Source organism: Triplophysa rosa, unplaced genomic scaffold (assembly GCF_024868665.1).
Source record: "Triplophysa rosa unplaced genomic scaffold, Trosa_1v2 scaffold130_ERROPOS893051, whole genome shotgun sequence".
Lineage (NCBI taxonomy): Eukaryota > Metazoa > Chordata > Actinopteri > Cypriniformes > Nemacheilidae > Triplophysa > Triplophysa rosa.
In genome coordinates this window covers 56,468-81,165 of record NW_026634132.1, presented here as the reverse complement: position 1 = coordinate 81,165, position 24,698 = coordinate 56,468, and the positions used below count along the sequence as shown (strand labels likewise).

Here is a 24,698-nt window from a genome sequence, read left to right as displayed (position 1 = left end):
TGTCAACTTGCAGCCTTGACACACTTCCCACATCCTTTTTCAAAAGAGTGTTTAACTGTTTGGAAGCAGATCTCCTAAAAATAGTAAATACCTCACTGCTCTCAGGAACTTTCCCAGAGTCCCTTAAAAATGCAGTTGTCGAACCTCTACTAAAAAAGAGATATCTAGACAAAACCTTACTGTCTAACTACAGACCAATATCAAATCTTCCTTTTATAGGCAAGATCATTGAAAAGGTTGTCTTCAATCAGCTGACCAAATTCTTGAACTCAAATGGCTACCTGGACAATTATCAGTCTGGTTTCCGTCAGCATCACAGCACAGAGACAGTGCTCATAAAGATCATAAATGATATTCGATTGAATTCTGATTCAGGCAAAATATCAGTTCTGCTATTACTAGATCTCAGTGCTGCCTTTGGCACGGTAGATCACACCATTCTCCTACATAGTCTGGAAAACTAGGTAGGGCTTTCTGGGTTGGTACTTAAATGGTTCGGGTCATACCTTAAAGGGAGAGGTTAACATGTGAACATAGGCAACCATGAATCTGACTGGACACCCATGAGTTGAGGTGTTCCACAGGGCTCGATTCTCGCTCCGCTCCTCTTCAATTTGTATATGCTCCCACTTGGCCAAATAATGAAAAAGTACCAAATTGCCTACCACAGCTATGCAGATGACACTCAGATCTACCTAGCCCTCTCACCCAATGACTACAGGCCTATTGACTCTCTTTGCCACTGCATTGAGGAAATGAACAGCTGGATGTGTCAAAACTTCCTTCAGTTAACTAAAAACAAAACTGAAGTCATTGTTTTTGGTAACAAGGATGAAACTAACAAGGTAAACACATACCTTGACTTAAGAGGTCTAAAGACACAAAGTAAGGTAAAAAAATCTTGGTGTCATTTTAGAGTCTGACCTTAGTTTCAGCAGTCATGTCAAAGCAATAAGCAAATCAGCGTACTACCATCTCAGAAACATAGCCAGAATCAGATGTTTTGTCTCAAACCATTTAGAGAAACTAGTGCTATCATGCTTTCATCACCAGCAGGGTGGATTACTGTAATGGACTCCTTACAGGTCTTCCCAAGAAGACCATCAGACAGCTGCAGCTCATACAGAACGCTGCTGCCAGGATTCTGACCAGAACCAAAAAATCTGAGCATATCACTCCAATCCTCAGGTCCTTACACTGGTTACCAGTTACTTTTAGAATTAACTTCAAAGTATTATTAATTGTCTATAAATCACTCAATGGTCTAGGACCTAAATACATTTCAGATATGCTTATTGAATATAAACCAAACAGACTTCTCAGATCATTAGGATCAAGTCAATTAGAGATAACAAGGGTTCACTCCAAACAAGGTGAGTCAGCGTTTAGCCATTATGCCACCCATAGCTGGAATCTGCTTCCAGACGACATCAGATGTTCACCAACAGTAGCTACTTTTAAATCCAGATGAAAAACACACCTGTTTAGCTGTGCATTTACAACCTGAGCACTGGTTTACATCAACTGCACTTCTATTTCTCATTTCTTTTTCTTTTGCTCTTATTCTTTTTATATATACAATCACATTTTTAATCTGTTTATTGCTGTTTTATTGTCTCTTAAAATCTAAAGTATTTGTGATCTTAAATCATTTGCATTTTAAAGATACGTCTTATTTCTCTCTGTCAATCATTTTATGTAAAGCACTTTGAATTGCCCTTGCAATTCGCGCAGCGAATGTGCTATATAAATAAACTTGCCTTGCCTTGCCTATTGCATTAGCACTGATTTCTGAAGCGGCAGCCCTCAGGTGCAGCCCTCCTCGTGTGAAGACTGATGAGGTAAAGACCTACGCGACTGCACCTGCGCGACTCGACCTGCGCGACTGCACCTGCGTGACTCCCCTGCGCGACTGCACCTGCGTGACTCCCCCTGCGCCACTGCACCTGCGCGACTCAAGCTGCACGACTCCTCCTGCGCCACTGCACCTGTGTGACTCCTCCTTCGCGACAGCACCTGCGATTATGGGCTGGGGGCAGTATATGAGGAAACTAGTGCAAGAATGGAGGAGGGTCCTGAGGAGAGAGAGGTCACATCTCCATCTGGTCGCACGACTTCACGTGATGCAAATTCGCAGGTCAGAAATCACCTTGAACTTTGGAACTCAGTGGCGCAACTTTGCAGCAGAAGTCTTAATTTAAGACTAATGTGGTTGCGGTTTCTTACTATTTATAAAACAGTCAGCTCTGGTACTTGGTTCCAACTTGTCAATAGCTGTTTTTTATTCACTGTAAATCACAATTATGACCACTGTACAATGATTCAGTGTATCACTGCACAGCACTAACTGGGGTTCTCTGTGGATTCTTTTTGTACCAGTAAAGATAGAGATAACTGCTGGTTGTTTCATATGTGCAGCTCAATGTCACAGACTCTTCTTCACGTCTGATTATATCAGTGTCTTTTGGTTTAATGCTGTCAGCAAATACACATGCAAGGGAATAAAAGAGTATACAAACAACATTAAGAATGATACAAATATATAAACCACTGTGATTGTTTAACATCTTATCTATTACATATCTGTATAAACTGATGACTTCTTTAGATCTGTAACAAAAGATTATATGAGTATAGTATATATAAGAGTATAGTGATATAATGATGAATGGCTATTTTGCAGTCTATAATATAAGACCACAAGAAAACATGTGAGGAGCAGCTTCAAACACACATGCTCTTCTTGTCTCAGGCAAATTCAGTGATCAGCATTACAGATTATTGTGTTTTACGGCCCTGTGTTAAACTCCACCTTTTGACATAATCCTATGGACACAAATGTACCTGATCCATATATCAATTTATCATTATGTGTTCAACAAAACAAAAAATATGCAATATGTTTTCTACTCAGGTAGTGGACGATGTCCCAGTACTGAAAATTGCTAACATTCTTCCAAATATATTTCTTTGTGCTCAACAGAAGTGAAATTCAAGTATCATTTTTCTACACTTCAAAATGTAGAGAATGCTGTTACACATGTAGTGTTTAAAAATATAAAATATTGTATGTTCAAGAGAAAAGCATTTTTTAAGAGAAACAAAATGAAGAGAATTTTTTTTGAAGAGATAAAAAGAAAATGTTAAGAGAAAAAATATTTTTTGAAGAGGAAAAAACTGTTAAAGGAAAAAAACAGTTTTGATGAGAAAAGAATTTGTCCAATTAAAAAATAAAAAAGTAGTTGGACTTTATATAGCAGAATATATTTCTTTCCGCAAAATTAACGCATTAACTTCACTTCTGATTATATTCGTGTCTTCTTTTGGTCCAGTTATATCAGCAAATGCACCTGAAATAAAATGTGATGTTTCATGTGGTGACTTTTCTAATCAGAATTGAAGCAGATTACAGTTCAGTCTGTTAAATGTATGATATCATATATCAAGATGTGTGTGTGTGTGTGTGCGTGTGTGTGTGTGTGGTACACACAGGGCTCCAGTCTGTGTGGTACCAGGCGTCTGTGCAGGTTCTGATGATGCAGCTCTGTTGACTGAGGGGTTTGTCTAGAGATGAACACTCAAACGGAGGCATGACGGTAAATCCCTCATGTGACGTCATCAGACACACGACTGCCCTCTGCTGACTGCCTGAGCCACACGCCGCTGAGCACTGAACCATACACACATTCACAACACTAAAACATTATAGCCTACCGTATTCCAGTGTTTCCCAACCCTGGTCGTGGTGGCACCTGATTGATGCGTTTCATATAGGGAGAGATCTAAAACATTCTGGAAGGTGTGCCACGAGGACCAGGGTTGGGAAACACTGCCTTATTCATAAACAATTAACATTTTTAATCAGCAGGATATTTTTTAATAAAATGTGTTTTTATACATTAAAATATTTGTACATTTTAATATTACAATATATTTAAAATCTAATAATGAACATTTGGATTATGTTGATTTATCCAGCACCTCAGAGATGATGTATTTTTTGTGGCTCTCACTAAATCCTTGGTGTTTCGATTCTGACGTCATCACCCAAACGTGTTTTTTCGTCAATTTTAACAACCATAAGTAGTTTAGATGGTTAGAGTAAGGTTAGGGTTAGGGTAAAGCAGGGCTAGTCAACTGGCGGCCCGCCAATCATCTTTTCCTGGCCCGCCTTAACATTTCAAATAAGTGGAGAGACTTTAAGAACGGGGTGCTTCAATGCACGTCCTCCTGAGACGCCACATCTTTAAAAGCCCAAAACGCTGCTACATAATTCCCGCGGCTCATAATGTTTTACGTCTTATAAAGCGATTTGATCGGTCAGTCCAAGAAACTTAATGTCATTTACAAGGTTATAATCAGCAATGCATTGCACAGCCACAGGCAATCGGTTTGCGCACGCGATAGGTCGTGTTCTAAAACGCGTTTTGTGCCCTTGAAAGTAGGCTAACTGTAGGAAGGGCACACCACGTGAACGGTTGTCTCAGATAAGGGGAAACAGTGTTGTTTTTATTACTGAATTCATTATGAATAACGGCTATATTTACGAAAAACAGCTGTTCATCTCCCCCAGAACTCGCACTTATCAAAGGATCTGCCCTATAAGTGCGTGGGGCACATGAATGCGATCGGAATTCACCCGAAGATGTGATAATAAGTGTTCAGTTTCTTGCACAGATCAATTGACTCGCTTTATAAGATGCTAATTTAACGTCACAAGGGGCAGGGATTACTTTTGTGTTGAATGTTGCATACACTACTCTTCCATAATATAAATCTTTAGAGGGTTTAGGCTGCATTAGTTAGATCAACCGGAACCAAAAACACAACTGATGTACTTGTTGCATCAAAGAGTACAGAACAGTACTCTACTCTCAGCCAGTCTTGTCTCATTGTTCCAAGGTTACCACAGCGAGCAGGATGCAGTTCATGGCCTGACCTGATGGTAGAGCGGAGAATGGGAAGTGGGGACCTGACAAGAGCTGAGATGATAGAGCTGGATAAAGAAGGACGCGGTCTCTTGACATGTCTTCACCACAAAACTTCAAATGCTATTAGATTATTAATGATAATCTTAAACTATAATTTATTTTATTATTAAGTTTATTTATTTTATTTAGCCTTGTTGTGCAAGTTCTCTGGAGCTTGTGCAGAGGCAGCAGCTTTTGCCAGAGGGGAACTGGAATCCCCTGGTTGGGCCTGGGTTCTCCTGAGGTTTTTTTTCTCGATTAGAGTTTTGGGTTCCTCGCCACCGTTTGCATACTGTTTTTGCACTATCTGCCTGACCGGGGGGGCTGCTTTAGAATCTTAAAGTTTTACTTAATTAATATTGCATATAGGAATTTATTATCTGCTATATTTGACCTGTGCTTCTCTCTCCTTTATCCTAAATGTGTGCTCTCACTGAGCGTGTGTGTGTGTGCGTACTTGTCTGTGTACGTACGTGTGTGTGTGTGTGTTGTGTGTGTGTGCGTGCGCATCCGTGTGTGTGTGTGTCTCTGTGTCTGTGTGTGTTGGTGCGTGTGCGTGTTGTGTGTGTGGAGTGTTTTGTGTGTGGGTGTGTCTGTCTTCTGTGTTTCAACCTTTTCTTGTTTTTGCAGGTACAACTTTGATTGTTTTGCTTGTAGTCAATGTGTCTCATGTGCAGCTGCTTTGTAACAATGAAAATTGTAAAAGCGCTATATAAATAAAGTTGAGATGAGTTGAGTTGAATGTATTTGCGTTTTTTACTTTTACTGATTTAACTTTAATTAATTCAACCAAATAACTTCAGAAATATCTTCTTGAAAAAACAATGCCACCCACATCTCGATGTACTGGAGGACTGTGGGTGAGTAAATTAGTAACAATTTTGGGGTAAAGTAACGCATTAAGGAATATAAAATACAATTAAAAAGACAATATCCCTTTTAATTTAATATCATGAAAAGGCACAAATACTGGATGCAATATTTGTGTGCATGTTTTAATATATGGCCTATAAGTAACAGCAACAAAAACAGTATAAAAGGAACAAAACAAAATAAATAACAGAAAAACAAAATAACAGAAGAAATGAGGATATGGTAAAAAAAACTGGCCCGCATCCTATTTATACTTTTGGAATCTGGCCCTCAAAGAAAAGTAGTTGAAGACCCCTGGGGTACAGGTTTCGTGAGACTTGAAACACCAAAGATTTAGTCAAAACCAACAAGCCACGCCCACGGACCTGACTCGAAACATCAAGGATTAAGAGCCGTGTTTTTGTAGGCTCACCCGGAAGGTGAATTAATCGAGGTGGTTCCCTCGACCAGCGTGTGCATTTATCATAGACTTTTGTAAGATCACAAAAAATCTGTGATTAACAAAGGTTTATGATGTTCGCACGTTTTAACTATCAAGATCATCTTTACAGATGAACACCACATTTGTTACTTTTGAAGCTGAAATATAATGGGCAGAAGTAAAAAGCTAACACAATGCTATAAATGATGTTTAATTAACAAAGTTAATTAAGGAGCCGGAGCATATAATCAGCACGGCTGGTCTACTATCAGCAATCACCGCATCTACACAATCAGCCCTAGCGAGCGCGCTTATAAATTGGGAAACCATCTTACCTGCTCTATCTCTTAAGATTAAGCATCAACGTTCAGTTCGACGCTATGTCCGAGACCCCCGTCATCGACGACTTATATGCCAACAGCAATCTTCCAGCGCCGCCGAGCGCCTCCCATCATTCCAGCTCAGGCTCGGAATCATTAATCGATTCCCCGGCTTCATCACGGGGCCGCCAGCTCCGCACCTCGAAAGGCTAAATCCAGAGGTGGCACTTCATCACCTGGCCCAAAGAGACGTCAACCTCCTTCTCCAGCTTCTTCGTACACCTCTACTCACAACACGATCCCCGCCATCCAGAAATGGACTGTCCAGGGCCTACGACTGGCTCTTTCCAACGCGGACGTCCAATTCCACAGGCGGATGACCAAGGCGGAGCTTTATTGCCTCTACGCCTCTTCCCTGGCGGATACCGCCTCACCGAAGTCCGCTCCGCAAAAAACCATCAACAAGCCGGGCGCGGCTCGTGGTTCTCCTTATTCCCGGCCCGGGCAATCCACCTCCACGGCTCGTCGTGGCCGCCCGCTGGCAAGCCGGCACAGCAGGATTTCGGCGAGCGCGGGTACCGCCACGGATTTCCCGGACGCCATGAACCCATCGATCGAGGGCTTCCAGCAACTCGTCCCTCTCGCCGTAGGCCAGCTTCATCCTCCAGCCAACACCCCGCCAGCAGTCAACACTGCGGGTCATCCACGAAACATTAGCTCACCAGCACCTGGAGCTCCGGTGCTTTCTCACCCAGTCCCCACCCCTGGCTCTTGGCCCACGGCGCCTCCATCGACGACTAGTGCAAGGCTGCCTCAGCTAGCGATGCAGGCGCCGGTCCTCGGCCATTTCCCAGCCACCCTAGAAGCCGCTGCTAGCGCGAGCATGACTCCGCTAGCCGCTCAGGCGGCCGCCATCCCCTCCCTTCTCTCTCTTCCGCAGAACAGATCGAACTTCTCATAGGCCACGGCGACAGCAATGCCAGTACCAATAAACGCACCAGCCTTGGAACCGCCTCCAGTTTCGGGGAACATCAGATCTCAGATCTTGACAGGTGCGGACACAGAACTTTATTTTCTCCTCTCACCTTTATCACCCCTGTCAACCGAGCGGCAGATCACTTACGGCGATCTATCGCTCACGTTTAAAAATCAGTCACCCAACCACACCTGCACGCTGTCTTTCCCCGAATTTACCGTCGCTTTTAACCGCTACATAGATGTGATCTGCACTGCGTTCCCTCATAGGAGACGCGAGCTGGGCGATTACCTCGCCATCATGGCAGAGCTCGCTCTCTCCTATGGGGGCGCGCATTTCTACACATATCACAAACTTTTTTCTGCCAAATATGCCATTCGTGTGGCTCAGTGGAACCAGTGCCCCTACTGGGGAGCACTGGACACTGAGCTGCATAACAGGGTTTTCCTGGGCGTTCTCAACATTTCCTGCGCAGTATGTCGCTCAGTAGCGTATTCCACAATCGATTGTCCCCTAGTCACTCCCTCTCTTCCCCCACGCCCAGATTTGCCTCCCAAATCCACTTCCTCTGTTCCGCGCCTGCCAAACCACCCAGCTAACCAAACCCATGGGCAACCCAGCAATTTGGAGGCATGCAGGAACTTCAATGTAGGAAGGTGCACCAGGCAGCATTGTCGCTTCCTGCACGTGTGCTCGTTTTGCAGCGGTGCACAGGCTCGAATTGTATGCCCAATATCTCAAGTTCAGAATAAAAATCTGAAAAATTACCTCTCGACTCCTGTGAATGTTTCTTGTTTGTCTTTCGAGTTGTCTTCGCACCCCGACATTCAGTTCACTGAATATCTTCTGACCAGTCTCGCGAACGGCTTCGACCCCGGCGTTATCAGTCTTCCATCACACAGCTTAATATGCCCCAACCTCCAGTCTGCGCTCGCCGAACCTGAGTCAGTCGATCTCCTCATAAAAAGGAGATCGACGCTAAATTCATTATCGGCCCCTTCGACGCTCCCCCTTTTACCGCGTTTCGCATCAGCCCCATTGGCGTAGCGACACATAAATTCTCGGGCAAAAAGCGCCTCATAATCTCTCGTCACCGCACGGCTCTGCCTTTCCAAGCATCAACAGCCTCATTCCGATCGAGGAATTTACTCTGCACTATCATAACATCGATCAAGCCATCACTTTAATTAAACATGCCGGTCGTGGCGCTTGGCTAGCCAAAGTCGACATCACATCCGCGTTTAAAGTCATGCCCATCCACCCAGACTTCTGGCACCTTTTCGGCATCCGATGGTGCAAAAAAGTTTTACTTTTCTGTCCGTCTCACTTTCGGCTGCAGAAGCAGCCCAAAAATTTTCGACATGTTGTCAGAGGCAATTTGCTGGATTCTCTCTAACAATTATGCAATTCCCTACCTCATCCACCTACTAGACGATTTTTTAATCATCTCATCTCACGACTCGCTTCCGGCTGCGCATCTAGCAAAAGTCCAGCAGGTTTTTGAAAATCTCGGCGTTCCCCTCGCCCCAGACAAAACTTCAGGACCGAGCACGTCCATCGAATTTCTCGGAATTAAATTAGATTCACTTAAATTCCAGGCTTCTCTGCCAAAAGAGAAAATCGACAGAACGATCGTGATCGCTTCCGCCATATTAGCTAATCCCCGCTGCTCCAAACGCGAGCTCCTGTCTGTTCTCGGCCATCAGAATTTCGCGATGAGAATAATCCCGCAAGGCCGCCCGTTCGTTTCACACCTCCTTTCTCTCGCGTCCTCCGCACACGCTCTAGAGGACAAGTTATCCATATCCAGCCCCTGCCTTGACGAGCTGAGCTTATGGATAAAATTCCTCAGACAATGGAACGGCTTGTCATTTTTCTACAGTGACATGGCCTCCTCCCCCGCCAATATTCACCTGTTCACCGACGCCGCTCCTTCCATCGGTTTCGGAGGCTTTTACCAAGTCCGTTGGTTTGCATCCACTTGGCCCCCCCAGCTCTTAGAGATTCCACAGGCTTTAGCATCTTCAGCACTTTTCGAGCTGTATCCCCTGGTCGTCGCAGCAACCCTATGGGGGAAAGAGTGGTCGGCTTCCAGTATAATCTTACATTGTGATAACGAGGCAACTGTTCATTGTATTAACAAAGGCCACTCCCCCGCCTTAATGCCGTTCCTCAGATGCCTCATCTGGATCTCAGCCTGTGACCAGTTCATTCTAACTCCAAGCCAGCTCAATTAAAGTTTACATGAGTGGAGTCCAGTTCTTCCACAAGCTCATATTCAACTCTCCATCTGCAGCCATAGCCAGCTCCCAAACTTCTATGCTCATCAAGGGCATTCAAAGAACCCAGCCCGCTCGCCCAGACGCCAGGCAACCTATAACCCTGGATATACTGACCAGATGCATTTCTACCCTCCGTAAAGGATATCACTCCAAGCACGTCGATCGCACACTCAACACCATGTTTATACTAGCATTCTTCGGCTTTCTAAGATGTTCGGAAATTTCTACCACATCCATCTTTAACCCGCTAATCCATCCAACGGTATCGGACCTGTCAGTACTCGATTCAGAGACGATGTCATTCTCAATTAAACAAAGCAATACGGACCAAACCAGGAGAGGACATTTCATCTACATATTCAACCTCCAGTCACCAATTCAACCTTATCAGACCCTCCTAGCCTACCTTCACTTCAGGAAATCCCAAACCAAAACCACATTGGATACTCTCTTCGTCGAAGAATCCAACCACCCAGCTACAAGCTTCTGGTTCCAAAAGCACCTCAAAACAGTCCTGCTCCTGTCCGGCATCCCCGCAGACCACTTTTCCGGCCACTCCTTCCGCATAGGCGCAGCAACCACAGCCACCCAAAAAGGCCTCTCGCAGTCTCAAATTCAAGCACTAGGGCGCTGGACATCGGAAGCTTTCAAGAGCTACATCAGGTCAGATCGCTCCATCATCAGGGAAGCCCATCAAACCCTCATTTCCCGAATCATCTAAAGAATCCATCCTTCACCTGCACGGGCTCGAACCTCCACCACTTCGGCCTTCATCTCCCTAGCGGGAGACCTCACCACCACAGCAACCGCCTCAGCAATCACCAGGGATTTCATTCAAGACCCGTCACTTCAGACCGCGCCCGCAGGGGCCAGCGCCCACGTCTCGGGCTCTGCCGCAGCAGACTCTACAGCAGAAGCCAACAGCGCAGCAGCGACCGCCTCGGCAGAGGCCCGCGCTTCCATCGCAACAATAGCAATCAGCATCTTCAAAGCCACATCAGCACAGGCCAGCACTTCTTCTCAATGTAGAAACCAGCATAGCCGCAGCGACCGCCTCAGCAGAGGTCAGCACTTCCATCTCAAGCGTAGACACCAGCATCACGGCAAGCAACTGTCTCAGCAGAGGCCAGCACTTCCATCCCAAGCATGGAAAGCCAGCATCGCCGCAGCGACTACCTGGGCAGAGATCAGCACTTCCATTTCAAGCATAGAAGCCAACATTGCCACAGCCTCAGCCAGCTTTTCCATTTCAAGCATGGAAGCAAGCACCGCGACAAGAAGCATCCAAAGAAGCCAGCGTCGCCGCAGCGATTGCCTCCGCAGAGGCCCGTGCTTCCATCGAAAGCGCAGAAGCCAGCATCACCGTAGTGACCGCCTCCGCAGAGGCCAGTGCTTCCATCACAAGCGCAGAAGCCAGCGTCGCCGCAGCGATCGCCTCCGCAGAGGCCCGTGCTTCCATCTCAAGCGCAGAAGCCAGCGTCGCCGCGGCGATCGCCTCCGCAGAGGCCAGTGCTTCCATCACAAGCGCAGAAGCCAGCGTCGCCGCAGCGATCGCCTCCGCAGAGGCCAGTGCTTCCATCTAAGGCGTCGAAGCCAGCGTCGCAGCAGCGATCGCCTCCGCAGAGGCCAGTGCTTCCGTCTCGCATTCTGCCGCCTACGACTTCTACGGAAGCAAGCATCACAGCAGCGTTCACCCCAGCAGGATCCTCCACTATTACAGCTGGCTCCCTCCTTCAGTCGCCTCCTTCCAGTATCAGGCTTAACCCCAGGGACACCCACGAAGCCATGTTCATTTATGGTTTCTGAAATCCCCATATTTACAACCTCTACGTGCACTACTCCCAGCCGCTCACGGATTCCAACTTCTCATCACTCCAGCAGGCACCCTCACTGCATATCAGTCTCAACCATCCTCCGAGGAACCCCTACCCCATTCTTGTCTCATCACAAACCTCATCTCCTAAGGAGCCCTCATCGTCTCGTCTTACCCGAACGCAGTCAACGCCTCCGCAGCGTTTAGCATCGCGTTGGGGGTTATGCGTACTCCGGCGGCTGTCCCACTCTCGCTTTATGGGGGTGTGCTCTGGGCTCAAACCGGTTCCGAGCTCGGCGTACTCACACTGACCAAGGTGTAGAGTGTTTCGGGCTCGGATAGATCTGGCGAGCTCGGAGCCCGCTTCCCGGACAGCACGCCAAATACGCATAAACCTTATATCTGTGCCCATGTTGCATTATTTGTGAGCTTTATATGCGCGATGACGTCTAACGTCTCCGCCAAAGGACGTAGTCGCGTTTAGCAACTTGTTAGCAACCGCTGTTTTTAAGACGCAATAAGGCTTTAAAAAACCACAAGCGGGTTAAAGCTGGTGTGTTTTATGTCATAGATTAAAACGTGAAAATATCTAGAGGTTTTGTTTACCACAGACCTTATTTCAAGCGATTCACCAAAAACCCACTCAAAAAGACTTTGAAGCAATGGAACCGGAAGTCCTAAAATGCTAACTGGCTTCCGGGTTTTGCATACAAAAATACGTCATATCTGAGGTACTCAATTGTGAAGCTCTAATAATCATCAGAGAGAGAGTCACCTGACTCCAGGGTCCAGTAAACCACTCAGTGCGGCTGTCACACGGGCCGTTGTCACAGGGTTTGACCTCTGGGGGGCGCTCGGAGCCACAGTCCTCCAGCGGGAGATCACTGATGTGATTGGTGAAACACAGAACGCTGCGTGTCTGCACACCCGCACCACACTCAGCAGAACACTGACACAACAAACACACGTCAGACACGTCTGACAGACACAGCAGGTGTGTGTGTGAGCGTGTGTCAGTCACCTGAGAGCTCCAGTCACTGAAGAACCAGCTCCTCGTGCATGGACCAGCGTCACAGTTCTCCACATCACTGGGCCGGAGCTTCATGTTGCATTCCTCATCTGCTACCACGTCACCAACATTACTGACACACTGAACCTGACGTGACCTTTGACCTACACCACACGGCACAGAGCACTGACACACACACAGAATCATGAGTTGTGTATTTTCATGTGTTAGTAATTGATGTGTGTGAGGAGGAGGGGCTGTGATTGACAGCTGTCACTCACAGGACTCCAGTCAGAGCGGATGTGCCACTCGCTGCAGATCTTCAGCTGACAGGTGCTGCTGGTCTCCGGTCGCTCCAGATGATGACATCGACCGACATGTACGGTTAAAGTTCTGTTGGAGTAAAGCTGACGACACAGAACCTGACGATACTGTGATCCCAGACCACACGTCTTACTGCACTCAGACCACTCGCCCGTGTCCCAACTTGACCACACAACACAAACATCACCACACAACATCCCTTCATCGTCACTTATTCAAAAGGGGAAAAATTGTGTTTCTCCGACCAGTCTTTCATTTCAATTCTAACTAAAAGAATTGAATCTATTTTTGATTCTTATTTCACACTGTGAGAAGAGTGTTGTATGAAGCATTTCAGCATGTAACAGTGTATGATAATGTACTTGACAAATGACAAGCCTCTGTGTCCGAAACAGCCCCCTATACCCTAATGTACTGCACTATAACCTGAACCCACTCATACTATATAGAACCTAATGTTTTAACGGCCGATAGGTAGGTACTTAAATTCAGTACGTACTGTCACAGTATGCCATTTCGGACGCGGCCACGGCTACGGCTAGCTGCTAGTCATCAATCGTGACGCTCGCGCTGAATGAATTCCCGCGTCTCGGCAGAAGATGGTGCCCGCAGCGTTTCCAGTGCACCAAGTGTCAGAATTTACTCGCTCGTTTTCACCCGCTCCTTCAAGTGGACTATATTAGTGAACTAATGTAGGGAATAGCGAATGAGGGTATGGTGGGCGATTTCGGACACAGACTCTGTGTGCGCTTTTAATCATCTTTCACAGACATCATTTTGTGACGGAATGAGCGCGTCCTAACAAGACTCACAATGCGGGACAGGGCTGAATGCTACAGGGCTCCTCCTGCTGGTTGGGTTTGGTACTGCTGTCACACAGCTCGTTCTGTACCTGGACGCGAGTAATGCGATGGACACAGCTGAACACGCTGTACCTGACACCTGTGCGTCAAACAAATCCACTCACACATAGTGCAAGTCACAGGTATTGTTTATTGGAGGTGTAATTCAGACCTCTGCCACAGGAGGCGCTGCAGTCGCTGCCCGTCAGTTTCCAGTTATATTCTCTGGGTGGGTGTGTGCGCGGAGCAGCAGGTAAGACATTATTCAGGACGGATGAGGGACTCTGGACCACACCTGACCTCTCTCGGTTCTCTGTGGGATTCTGCCGGCCGTTGGGATCAGAAGCCGTCGGTCCGTTTATGACATTTACTGCTGAGCAACACATGTTAAATACAGCAGTCACGTTTATGTGAAGAAGTGATGTGAGAGAACAGAACTCACGGCTCGGTGGAGTGTTTTCTGATGGCAGGAGGAACTCATAATGAACTCCTGGATTGGGCTGCTGATAGATCATCTGAACACCAGTGAAATAACATCTCAGATAAAACACACACACGTGTACTGTATTCTATAGATGTCTCTCACTCACGTAAACCTCCAGGATGTCATTGGTCGGCCCTTCGGCCAGGAATGATTCTCCCGCCGTGCTGCTGATCTCATTGGGTCGTCTGTATGTGAACACGGTTCCCACTCCCTCAAACATTCCTGGACGGTCAATGGCCCAGTTACCATTTATAATGGATCGACCAGAGCGACTGCGCAGAGCTGCACACACACACACACACACACACGCACACGCACGCACGCACGCACGCACGCACACACACACACACACACACACACACACACAGGAGTCAACTTCATCTGTACTTCAGAAAAAACGTCCTTTAGATGATGGTGTATGAAACACAGTCATCCACACATTTGAAAGAAAAGTGACTTGTGCAGATGCAGTCAATATTAAAGGAGTTCACTTCAACACGAGCCGACAGTCATTTTTATTCCTATGGAAAGTCAACGGAGGCACTATGGCGTTATTATAATGACAAATGTCGCGAGCGCATTATTACAAGGCGAGAGCGCATTCTTGTCATACGAGCGCGCGAATCTCTCCGCTCGCACGCCGATTTCCTTTGCTCGTGCACAAAACTGGACGCGCGCTTTCAACTATACGCTGATCTCTTATGAATTGTCTCTCCTCTCGCTCAGTGAGCGTGTGCGCACTCAAAATGCGTTCCGTGCGTCCACGAATCCTTCGGTACTCTTGCTCTCGAGAGGTCCTCCTGCGTGTTCCAGGCATTATAGGCTGTCAAAAGTAGTCAACCAATCAGGGATAGGCTTCCACGGCGGGCCAATGAAAATGCGACCTCTTAACTACAGTAGGCCTAATTGTTAAAAATGCTTGATGAAGAGTTGTTTTTCGTGTTCTTTTCTACAAAAGTGTCATGTTAATGTGTAATTCTTGTAAAATAGTATATTGTAAATTGCTGAGTTTCATTCTTATAAAATCTTTTAATATATAAATCTTTTAATGAGTGGATTCTTGCGTGTGGGTAGGTGGGTGGATGGGGGGCACCATGAGGTCTTAATACGCCTCTGGATCCACCACGTTCTCAGGTAACAATTTTAATATATTTGATGCAACATTATTCATCAAATGTATATTATAAATGAACGGTAAGGGAGCGTTTGGTATATTGCATAGAAGTTCAGTTGTTGTGCCCTGAACTTCTGGAACACTGAATGCAGAACACTTACAGTGTCTGTCTGCAAACGCATTAAATGCATAACCAAATAGGTATAGAATATTATATGATATTTCCAAATGCTCCAGTGCTATTATTGTTTTGATATGTACCGTTACTTGTAGTAAATATTATTTTAGAATAAAGCTAACTTAAGACACCAATCTAAATTGTTCGGTAATCAATTTAGTACTATTTTGACAATATTATGTTTAGTGTAGGACATGCATGAGGACCACATGAACTTGAGGGTGTTGGCCTGTTTTGTCTGAATAACATGGTAGTTAAACTGAGTTTATATGTAGCCTACAAAGCATCCTAATGCCCCTGTTCATTTCTAATACACATTTGACTAATAATGTTGCATCAAATATATTAATATTGTTACCTGAGAACGTGGTGGATCCATCTGCTTCGTTGAAAACGTCGAGCTCACTTTCAACCAATAAGATGCCATGTAAAAGGTCGCGTTTTCATTGGCCCGCCGTGGAAGCCTATCCCTGATTGGTTGACTACTTTTGACAGCCTATAATGCCTGGAACACACAGGAGGACCTCTCGAGAGCAGAGTACCGAAGGATTCGTGGACGCACGGAACGCATTTTGAGTGCGCACACGTCCTATTCCAACTGAGCGAGAGGAGAGAAAATTCATAAGAGAGCAGCGTATAGTTGAAAGCGCGCGTCCAGTTTTGTGCACGAGCAAAGGAAATCGGCGTGCGAGCGGAGAGATTCGCGCGCTCGTATGACAAGAATGCGCTCTCGCCTTGTAATAATGTGCTCGCGACATTTGTCATTATAATAACGCCATACGCACACACACACAAAAGTACACACACTCATTTAATCTCGTTCACATAGAGACGCAAGCTAAACTCCACCCCCACACACACATGATGAGTCCCTGGAGAGTATGATCATTAAAGAACACATGTGACCACTGCATCCACACACACACAGACGCTCACATTAGTGTCACTGTCGTAACCTTCACACACACACATACACACACACACACACACACACACACACACACACACACAGAGCTGTAGCGCTGGCAGCTAACAACATTAGCACTGCATCATGACAGCACACGACAGACAGCACGCACACGCACTCACTCACGCACGCACGCACACACACACACACACACACACAGAGGAATCATGAGAGTTTCTGCCGGTCATGTTTATATTCTGTCTTGTCTTATTTGTGGTGAGTCATGATCTCCTTTTATTCTGTCTCACTAATGTTGCACGTGAAAAAGAAAGAAAAAATATGTCCACCAGAATCACATCACACATATCGGAAGAGCCCTATATGAATCATGCACAAGCAAATAACAATCGACACACGCACACACAAACTAAACACACGCACGCACGCACGCGAACACACACACACACACACACACAAACTAAACACACGCACACACACACACACAAAACATGCACACAGGCATACACGCACGCGCACATACACCTACAACGCACATAAAACACACACACACACACCTGAGAGCTGCACATACAAGGAGTTCTCAGAAACAGACAATAAACAGTAAGACCTGAGAAAACCACAGTGTGTGTGTGTGTGTGTGTTTGTGTGTCTGTTCAGTGTGTGTGCGTGTGTTTAGTTTGTGTTTAGTGTGTGTGTTTGTGTGTCTGTTCAGTGTGTGTGCTTGTGTTTAGTGTGTGTGTGTTCATGTTTGTATATCCCGGTGGGGACCTAAACCTGAATACACACCAACACATGGGGACTCGTGTCACTGTGGGGACCAAAATTGAGGTCCTCATGGGCACAAAAGCTAATAAATTGTACAGAACAATATTTTTCTTAAATCTAAAAATGCAAAAAGTGTTCTATGATCTTTAGGGTTAGGGATAGGGGATAGAATATACAGTTTGTACAGTATAAAAACATTACGCCTATGGACTGTCCCCACGGGGATAGTCAACCAAAGCCTGCGCGTGTGTGCGTGTGTGTGTGTGTGTGTGTGCGTGCATGTGTGCGTGTGTGCGCGTGTGATTGTGTGTGTGTGTGAGTGAGTGAGTGAGAATTTTTACAGACGGATGTAAGACGGACGGAGCAGTTAAAGTTGAACAGAAGAACAGAACTCTTTTTGAACTATCTGTACCAGACGTCAGCTTCAGTACATGACGATGATCTGAATTCACATGAACACACAGAACTTCAGTTTCAGTCAAGCTTCAGTCCTTCACCTGTACCATACACACCATTACTGTTTGTGTCATGTGTCCTATCACTTCAAAAAGAACTGAGGAAATACTTCACCCAAAACAGAAATTCACACATTCATGTTTCTAGGAGAATAATATTCAAACTATATTTTTTAAATAGAATGAGTGTTGCCTCTCCAAACTATGAAATCTGAGTTGACACAGTATATTTCATGTCCTCTCAAGTCATGTGACAGCCATATTTCAATCATCTTCACATGAAAGAACTCTTGAATCGCATCAGAAGACTTCAAGAGCAAGAATCATAGGAATGACGAACAAATCTTTGATTCCTACCTCACACTGTCCCGCCACACAGACAGACGAGTGGTTCTGACCACATGTAGATCCATCGATGACATCATCAGACTGACGGACGTAAAAGCGGAAACCGGCGGCACGACAGTGGAGCTGACAGCCGTGTTCACCATCACCTGTACAACAACACACGACGCTCAGTCACACCCCAGCTTCTCTCTCGTGTCTCATGAAGAGTGATTGTAGACCTTAGAGATTCTGATGAGAAATGTTCGTAATGAGATCTTTACAAATATGTGAGCTATCATGTGATCCGAGAAATCAGACCGTCAGCACATTCACACTTGCGTCATCTCATCGGGTCTCTAGTTCCTGTCCAACATTTAAAAGTCTGCAGTGGAAAACCGATCTTCAATGTTAATGAACGCACACACACGACGAGCATCACAACACTAACACACATCAAGACTAAGATCATCCCAACGTGTCTCACCGTCGCTGAACGGCTCCCATTCATACAGTCGACCCATGAAGGGCCGTGCGTTCAACACTGAACACTGCAGCTCTCTGATTGGTCTGCTCCATGACGGACAGGCCTGTGAATTCCCAACACAAACACATTAACACACGCTTCACTCTACACGCTGTGTGAAATGTTGTGTAAGTGTGTTTACCATGCCGTTACAGATCTTGTGTTGGTGGGATTCTCCGGGGCAGGAGGTGTTCGTGATGGAGGCCGATGGCTGACGGGTGCTTGAGCGTGTTCTGTCTTTGTGTTCGTGAGGTCGTGTCTGTCTGAGGTCAGACGTCTGTACAGAGGTTACGTATGGATTCCTGCCGTAACCGTACGATCCTGGACTGATGCCGCCCCTGTTAGATTTCCTTCAACAGATCACACCAACACAACAGAATCTCAAACATGCATTAAATCTGTGTGTTGAAGAAAAACCGTTTCAGAATCTGAAGAAACCTCCATCCGTGTGTGTGAGGTGCTGGTCTGTGAGAGGGGTTTCCTGAAGACTGAAGACAAACTCGGCTCCGTTTCTGAAGACCACCGCCACATGAGCGTGAACAGTCCTGCCACGGAGCCCACGAGCCCCCGACAGACTGAAGATCAGCTGAAGACCGGATCTGTGCTCACATGAACATCAACATGAGAAGGAAAATATATGGCGCCGTCCCGTTTACAGCGGATTTACTTCAAGATTTGCCATGAGAATTCTTCCTTACAAAGTCTCTAGAAAACCTATTTCGTCCCAGTTTTATAGAGTAATGTATAGGAAGAGTAGTTGTTTCTTTAAGTAAATGTGTTATGTCCTTTCACTTGTCACAGTCCCGTATACGGGACGCCCACGTTTGCTTCCACATTTTTGTGTGAATTCTGATCGAATCATGACAAACATTATATCGTTGGAAAGGTCTAATGGCTGGAAAACACTACAAGACTTTTAAAATCTGAACAGATTTTTTTTAAACTAGACATCATCACACACTTGCAGACTTTTAGAAAGTTTCAGATAGAAACACACTAACTGATCAAATCTGCAGACCGGCACAGACTTTCTGCAACAAGTCCAGACTGAAAATCTGAGCAAAAGTCTTGTAGTGTATTTTAGCCTTAAGACTCTAGAAAACACATTTGTGATAATTGTGTGCATCAAAAATATCGTTTCATACAAATTTCTTGTTTTGTTTACATGTTCCTGTGCTTTTGTATTTTTTAATTGTGTCTGTTACAGTTTTTTTCAACTGCTTACACACAAAATGTTTACTTGTCACACAAATTCTGAAACCTGACACTCAAACACCAGAACCACACACCAAATCGGCAAAACCATACACTAATTCTCGACCTTTGACTCAGTTTTCAGTTTCATAAATCACTTTTTGCAAAACACAACACACAATTCTCTATGTAACACACAAAAATCTTACAGGAAGTATATTGATTTCCTTTTTCAAACACAACCAATCAAAATGCCACACTAATTCTTCAGTGCCTCACACTAACTCCTCACATGTGCAAACACACATTGCTTTACTTAACACCAACCAATCATGACTTAAGAAGAGGCCTATAAATAGGCCAAGGGTCAAGTTATAGGTTTTGAACAATGGATGCAAACAATGTAGACAGAGTAAGGGGAGTTGGAGGGAGAGCCAGAGGACGAGGCAGAGGTGGAATAAGAGGACGAGTCGGAAGAAGAGGAGGAAGACGAGGAACAAGAAGTGTGGTCTTGAATGAGATCAGGGCTACAGTCATTGATCATGTGATAAACCACGGTTTACTGTAACAACGAGAGAGGCTGTACAGAGAGTCCAGCCCTATTTGAGTCGATTTACAATGGCAGGTATAATTTGAACTTTTAGAAATGAGAACAGGTATGTACCAATCTACTGTAATGTACACATGTTGTAATGTACACAAACAGTAGGCTATAATACACATACAGTGTTTTACAGTAGTACCCTTGCATTCATTTACTACGGTGCACTGCATTGGTCACAGTCTGGTGAGGTATCACACTGTACAGCAGTACAGCCGACTGTAAGAAGACATTCTGACCATATTGTATAAAATAGTATATTATGTTACAGTTTATGGCACACACTCACACTGTTCCTGAATCTTCTACAGAGTGGAAAGGCGAAGGTTTCATGTTCACTGAAGAGCAAGAGACGGCTATCGTGAATTTGGTTTTGGCCAATAATGCTTTTAGAATTCGTGAAATATACGCAACCATATGCTTACTGTAATGATGCCACAATTTTCAATTCAATTCAATTCAATTTTATTTATATAGCGCTTTTCACAATGTGCATTGTTCCAAAGCAGCTTTACAGGAGCAAATAAGAAAAACACAGAAAGGTAAAACACAGCACAGTGCATGGTGTTTATAGACCAAGCAAGATCATTATAATAAATAATATCTAATAAATAAATGAATAAATAAATAAATAAATGCAGTCTCCCGGTGAGCAAGCCAACACTGCACTGCTCTGCTGTGGCGAGGAACCCAAACTCCAATGCTGAATAATGGAGAAAAAAAAAAACCTCGGGAGAAACCAGGCTCAGCCGGGAGGGCCAGATCTCCTCTGACGTGTCATAGCTGCACTCAGTGACCCCGACCAAAGCCACCGAGCAACGTCCACGAAGAACAGGGAGAGCCCACGAGCCGCGACCCAGGAAGCCCCACCCGCCGAAACCGTGCAGGTCCAACGGTCTCATTCCGCGATCAACAACAGACAACAGAGGAACAACCAGGGAAAAGTAGTAATGGCATAATTAACTTTATTCCTCTGTTGTCCGACATCGACCACAAAACAAGACCAACCAGACCAGATCCACACAGTCCCAACAAATGAAACGCCCCGAACCACAACCAACAAGCCCCCCCACTCCCACAACACCCACCCAGCTACCTCCAATCAAAGTCACTGAGTGCAGCCATAACTTCAAACTGCTGTCGTGTGATGTAAGTTTAGCATTAAATACCAAGTATTGTAAATTTAGCATTTATGTGACAGGTAGTCCGTCTTTGCTCTCGGTTGGGGATGGAATTGTCTGAGCTGGGCCGGCCAGATGGTCGCCTTTTTCTTGGGTGGTGATGGAATTGCCTTGGATGGAGCTGGATGGTCAGTCAGTCCGCAGGCTCTCGCAGGAGGATGGCACGGGATTTTCCGATGTAGCTGGCGTAATCTCTAGTTGTGGATGGGCATATGACGTTCATCTGGGCCTGGCGGAATCTCTCCCTACCTCGGGATGGGCATCCCGAGGCGAGGGCAGAAACAGAAAGAGAATAATTAGCGTAGCTGCTGTTCATTAGCTATGTATTAGTGAATGCTTGGCTGAAAAGATGTGTCTTTAATCTAGATTTAAATTGGGAGAGTGTGTCTGACCCTCGAATAGTATCGGGGAGGCTATTCCAGAGTTTAGGTGCTACGTATGAGAAAGCTCTACCCCCTTTGGTGGATTTAGTTATTCTAGGTGTTATCAAAAGTCTGGAGTTTTGAGATCTTAGAGAGCGTGATGGGTTGTAGTGTGGTAGAAGCTCTGTTATGTAGGTAGGGGCTAAACCGTTTAAGGCTTTATAAGTAATTAAAAGAACTTTAAAGTCAATACGATACTTAATGGGTAACCAGTGAAGGGTTGATAACATTGGGTTATGTGATCGTATTTTCTGGACCTGGTTAGAACTCTGGCAGCTGCGTTCTGAACTAACTGTAGTTTGTTTATTGATGATGCAGGACAACCACTAAGCAGTGCATTACAGTAATCAAGTCTTGAGGTCACAAATGCATGAATGAGCTTCTCTGCATCAGCCACACATAAAATATTTCGCAGTTTGGCAACATTTCTAAGGTGGAAGAAGGCTGTTTTTGTGACATTTGAGATGTGATTTTTAAATGCAGGTTGCTGTCTAATATAACGCCAAGGTCTTTAACTGTATTTGTTGGAGTAACAGTGCAGCCTTCAATTTGCAGGTCATAATCCGAAATATTCTGCTCACGTGTCTTTGGTCCGATAAGTAATATTTCTGTTTTATTAGAATTTAAAAGAAGGAAATTACAAGTCATCCAATGCTTTATATCGTCGATGCACTCTGCCAATTTGGATAGTTGGAAGGAATCATCTGGTCTTGATGAGATATATAGCTGAGTATCATCTGCATAACAGTGGAAGCTAATTCCATGTTTTCTAATAATGTTTCCAAGGGGCAGCATGTATATGGAGAATAGCAAGGGTCCTAAAACCGATCCCTGAGGTAATCCATAATTTACTTGCGTTAGATTTGATGATTCCCCATTTAAATGGACAAATTGATGTCGGTCTGATAAGTAAGATCTGAACCATTGTAGTGCCTGTCCCTGAATACCGGTATAATTGTGTAAGCGATCTAGAAGTATTTTATGGTCTTCAGTATCGAACGCAGCACTAAGGTCAAGCAGGACTAGGAGTGAGATGTTACCTTTATCTGATGCTATAGAGCAGGTCGTTTGTAATTTTAACGAGTGCAGTTTCAGTACTATGATGCGGTCTAAAACCTGACTGGAATTTTTCGTGTATGTCATTATTTGTAAGAAAGAGCACAACTGAGTGGACACTACTTTTTCTAGTATTTTAGACAGGAAGGGAGATTTGAAATCGGTCTATAGTTTCCTAGTTCATTGGGGTCTAAGTTTGGTTTCTTGATAAGAGGCTTAATGACGGCCAGTTTAAAGGCTCCTGGGACATGGCCTAGATTAATTGACGAGTTGATAATGTTATAAATGGGCTCAATTGCAACGGGTAATAACTCTTTTAATAATTTAGTTGGTATGGGGTCTAATAAGCAAGTTGTAGGTTTAGATGTTGCAATAAGTTTAATTAAATCTTCCTGTTTTATAGGTGAAAAACACTGTAGCCTTTCTTTTGGGGCGATGGTTGGTACTAATTTATAGGACAGACTTGGAGGTTGAGTTTTTACTATTTTGTCTCGTATGTTTTCGATTTTCTCTGTAAAAAAATTCATGAAATCATTGCTACCAAGGTGCGGCGGAATACCCAGGTCAGGTGAAGTCTGTTTATTTGTTAGTTTAGCAACTGTACTAAATAAAAACCTTGGATTGTTTTTGTTAGTTTCTATGAGGTTACGGAGGTGCTCGGCCTTTGCTGCTTTTAGTGCCTTTTTATAACAGTTTGCACTCTCTTTCCACGCAATTTTAAAGACCTCTAATTGGGTTTGTTTCCATTTGCGCTCCAGTTTACGTGTTTCTCTTTTAAGGGCGCGAGTGGTGCTATTGTACCATGGTGCTGCGTTTTTCTCATTAATCTTTTTTGACTTCATAGGTGCGACAGCTTCTAATGTATTAGAGAAAATAGTGCCCAATTTGCTGGTCATGTCATCGAGCGATTCTATATTTATTGGTATGGTTATTAAAGGAGTCAGATCTGGCAAGCTCTTTGTGAAACTATCTTTAGTAGTCGAGGTAATTGTTCTACCCTGTCGATAACGAGTTAAACGGCTGATTTCTGCAGTGCGCAGTGTACATGTTATAAGATAGTGATCAGTGACATCGTCGCTTTGAGGTATAATATCTATATTGGTTAGATCGGCTCCGTGAGATATAATCAAGTCTAGTGTATGATTAAATCGATGAGTGGGTCCATTGATGTGTTGTGTTACTCCAAAAGAGTGTAATAGCTCTGTAAACGCCACTGCTAATGCATCGTTAGCACTATCTACGTGGATATTAAAGTCTCCGACAATTAGTACTTTATCAACGTTAACCAATAGGTCCGATAGGAAGTCCGCAAACTCTTTCAGAAAATCAGTGTAGGGACCAGGGGGTCTATACACTGTAGCCAACGTACAAGAAAGCAATGGTTTTTTACTGTCAATTGGAACAATTATGTTCAACGCAAGCACTTCAAATGATTTAAATTTATGCTCCGTTCTCTGAGTTACAGTAAGAAAGTCTCTAAAGAATTGTTGCGACACCGCCACCTCGACCAACCGCACGTGGCTCATGCATATAACAGTAGCTTGGTGGTGTACACTCATTTAGACCAGTAATAATCATTTGGTTTAAGCCAGGTTTCGGTAAGGCAAAGATATCAAAATTTTGCGAACATAAATGCTGTG

The 24,698-nt window shown here is 44.7% G+C and overlaps 1 protein-coding gene across 1 annotated transcript in view; it reads right to left on the bottom strand.

The window, feature by feature from the left end:
• Positions 1 to 994: 994 nt before the first annotated feature.
• LOC130549542 (thrombospondin type-1 domain-containing protein 4-like) overlaps positions 995 to 24,698 on the bottom strand; it is a 25,782-nt gene continuing 2,078 nt past the window's right edge. The window contains exons 3-15 of the mRNA XM_057326771.1: positions 19,043 to 19,203; positions 18,747 to 18,954; positions 18,566 to 18,668; positions 18,112 to 18,248; positions 17,089 to 17,095; positions 14,421 to 14,596; positions 14,003 to 14,345; positions 13,801 to 13,930; positions 12,946 to 13,150; positions 12,677 to 12,850; positions 12,431 to 12,604; positions 3,491 to 3,670; positions 995 to 1,144 (exon numbers count right to left, since the gene is read on the bottom strand). Coding sequence (XP_057182754.1) covers positions 995 to 1,144; positions 3,491 to 3,670; positions 12,431 to 12,604; positions 12,677 to 12,850; positions 12,946 to 13,150; positions 13,801 to 13,930; positions 14,003 to 14,345; positions 14,421 to 14,596; positions 17,089 to 17,095; positions 18,112 to 18,248; positions 18,566 to 18,668; positions 18,747 to 18,954; positions 19,043 to 19,203 — 2,148 coding nt within the window. The remainder of the gene's footprint in view (positions 1,145 to 3,490; positions 3,671 to 12,430; positions 12,605 to 12,676; positions 12,851 to 12,945; positions 13,151 to 13,800; positions 13,931 to 14,002; positions 14,346 to 14,420; positions 14,597 to 17,088; positions 17,096 to 18,111; positions 18,249 to 18,565; positions 18,669 to 18,746; positions 18,955 to 19,042; positions 19,204 to 24,698) is intronic.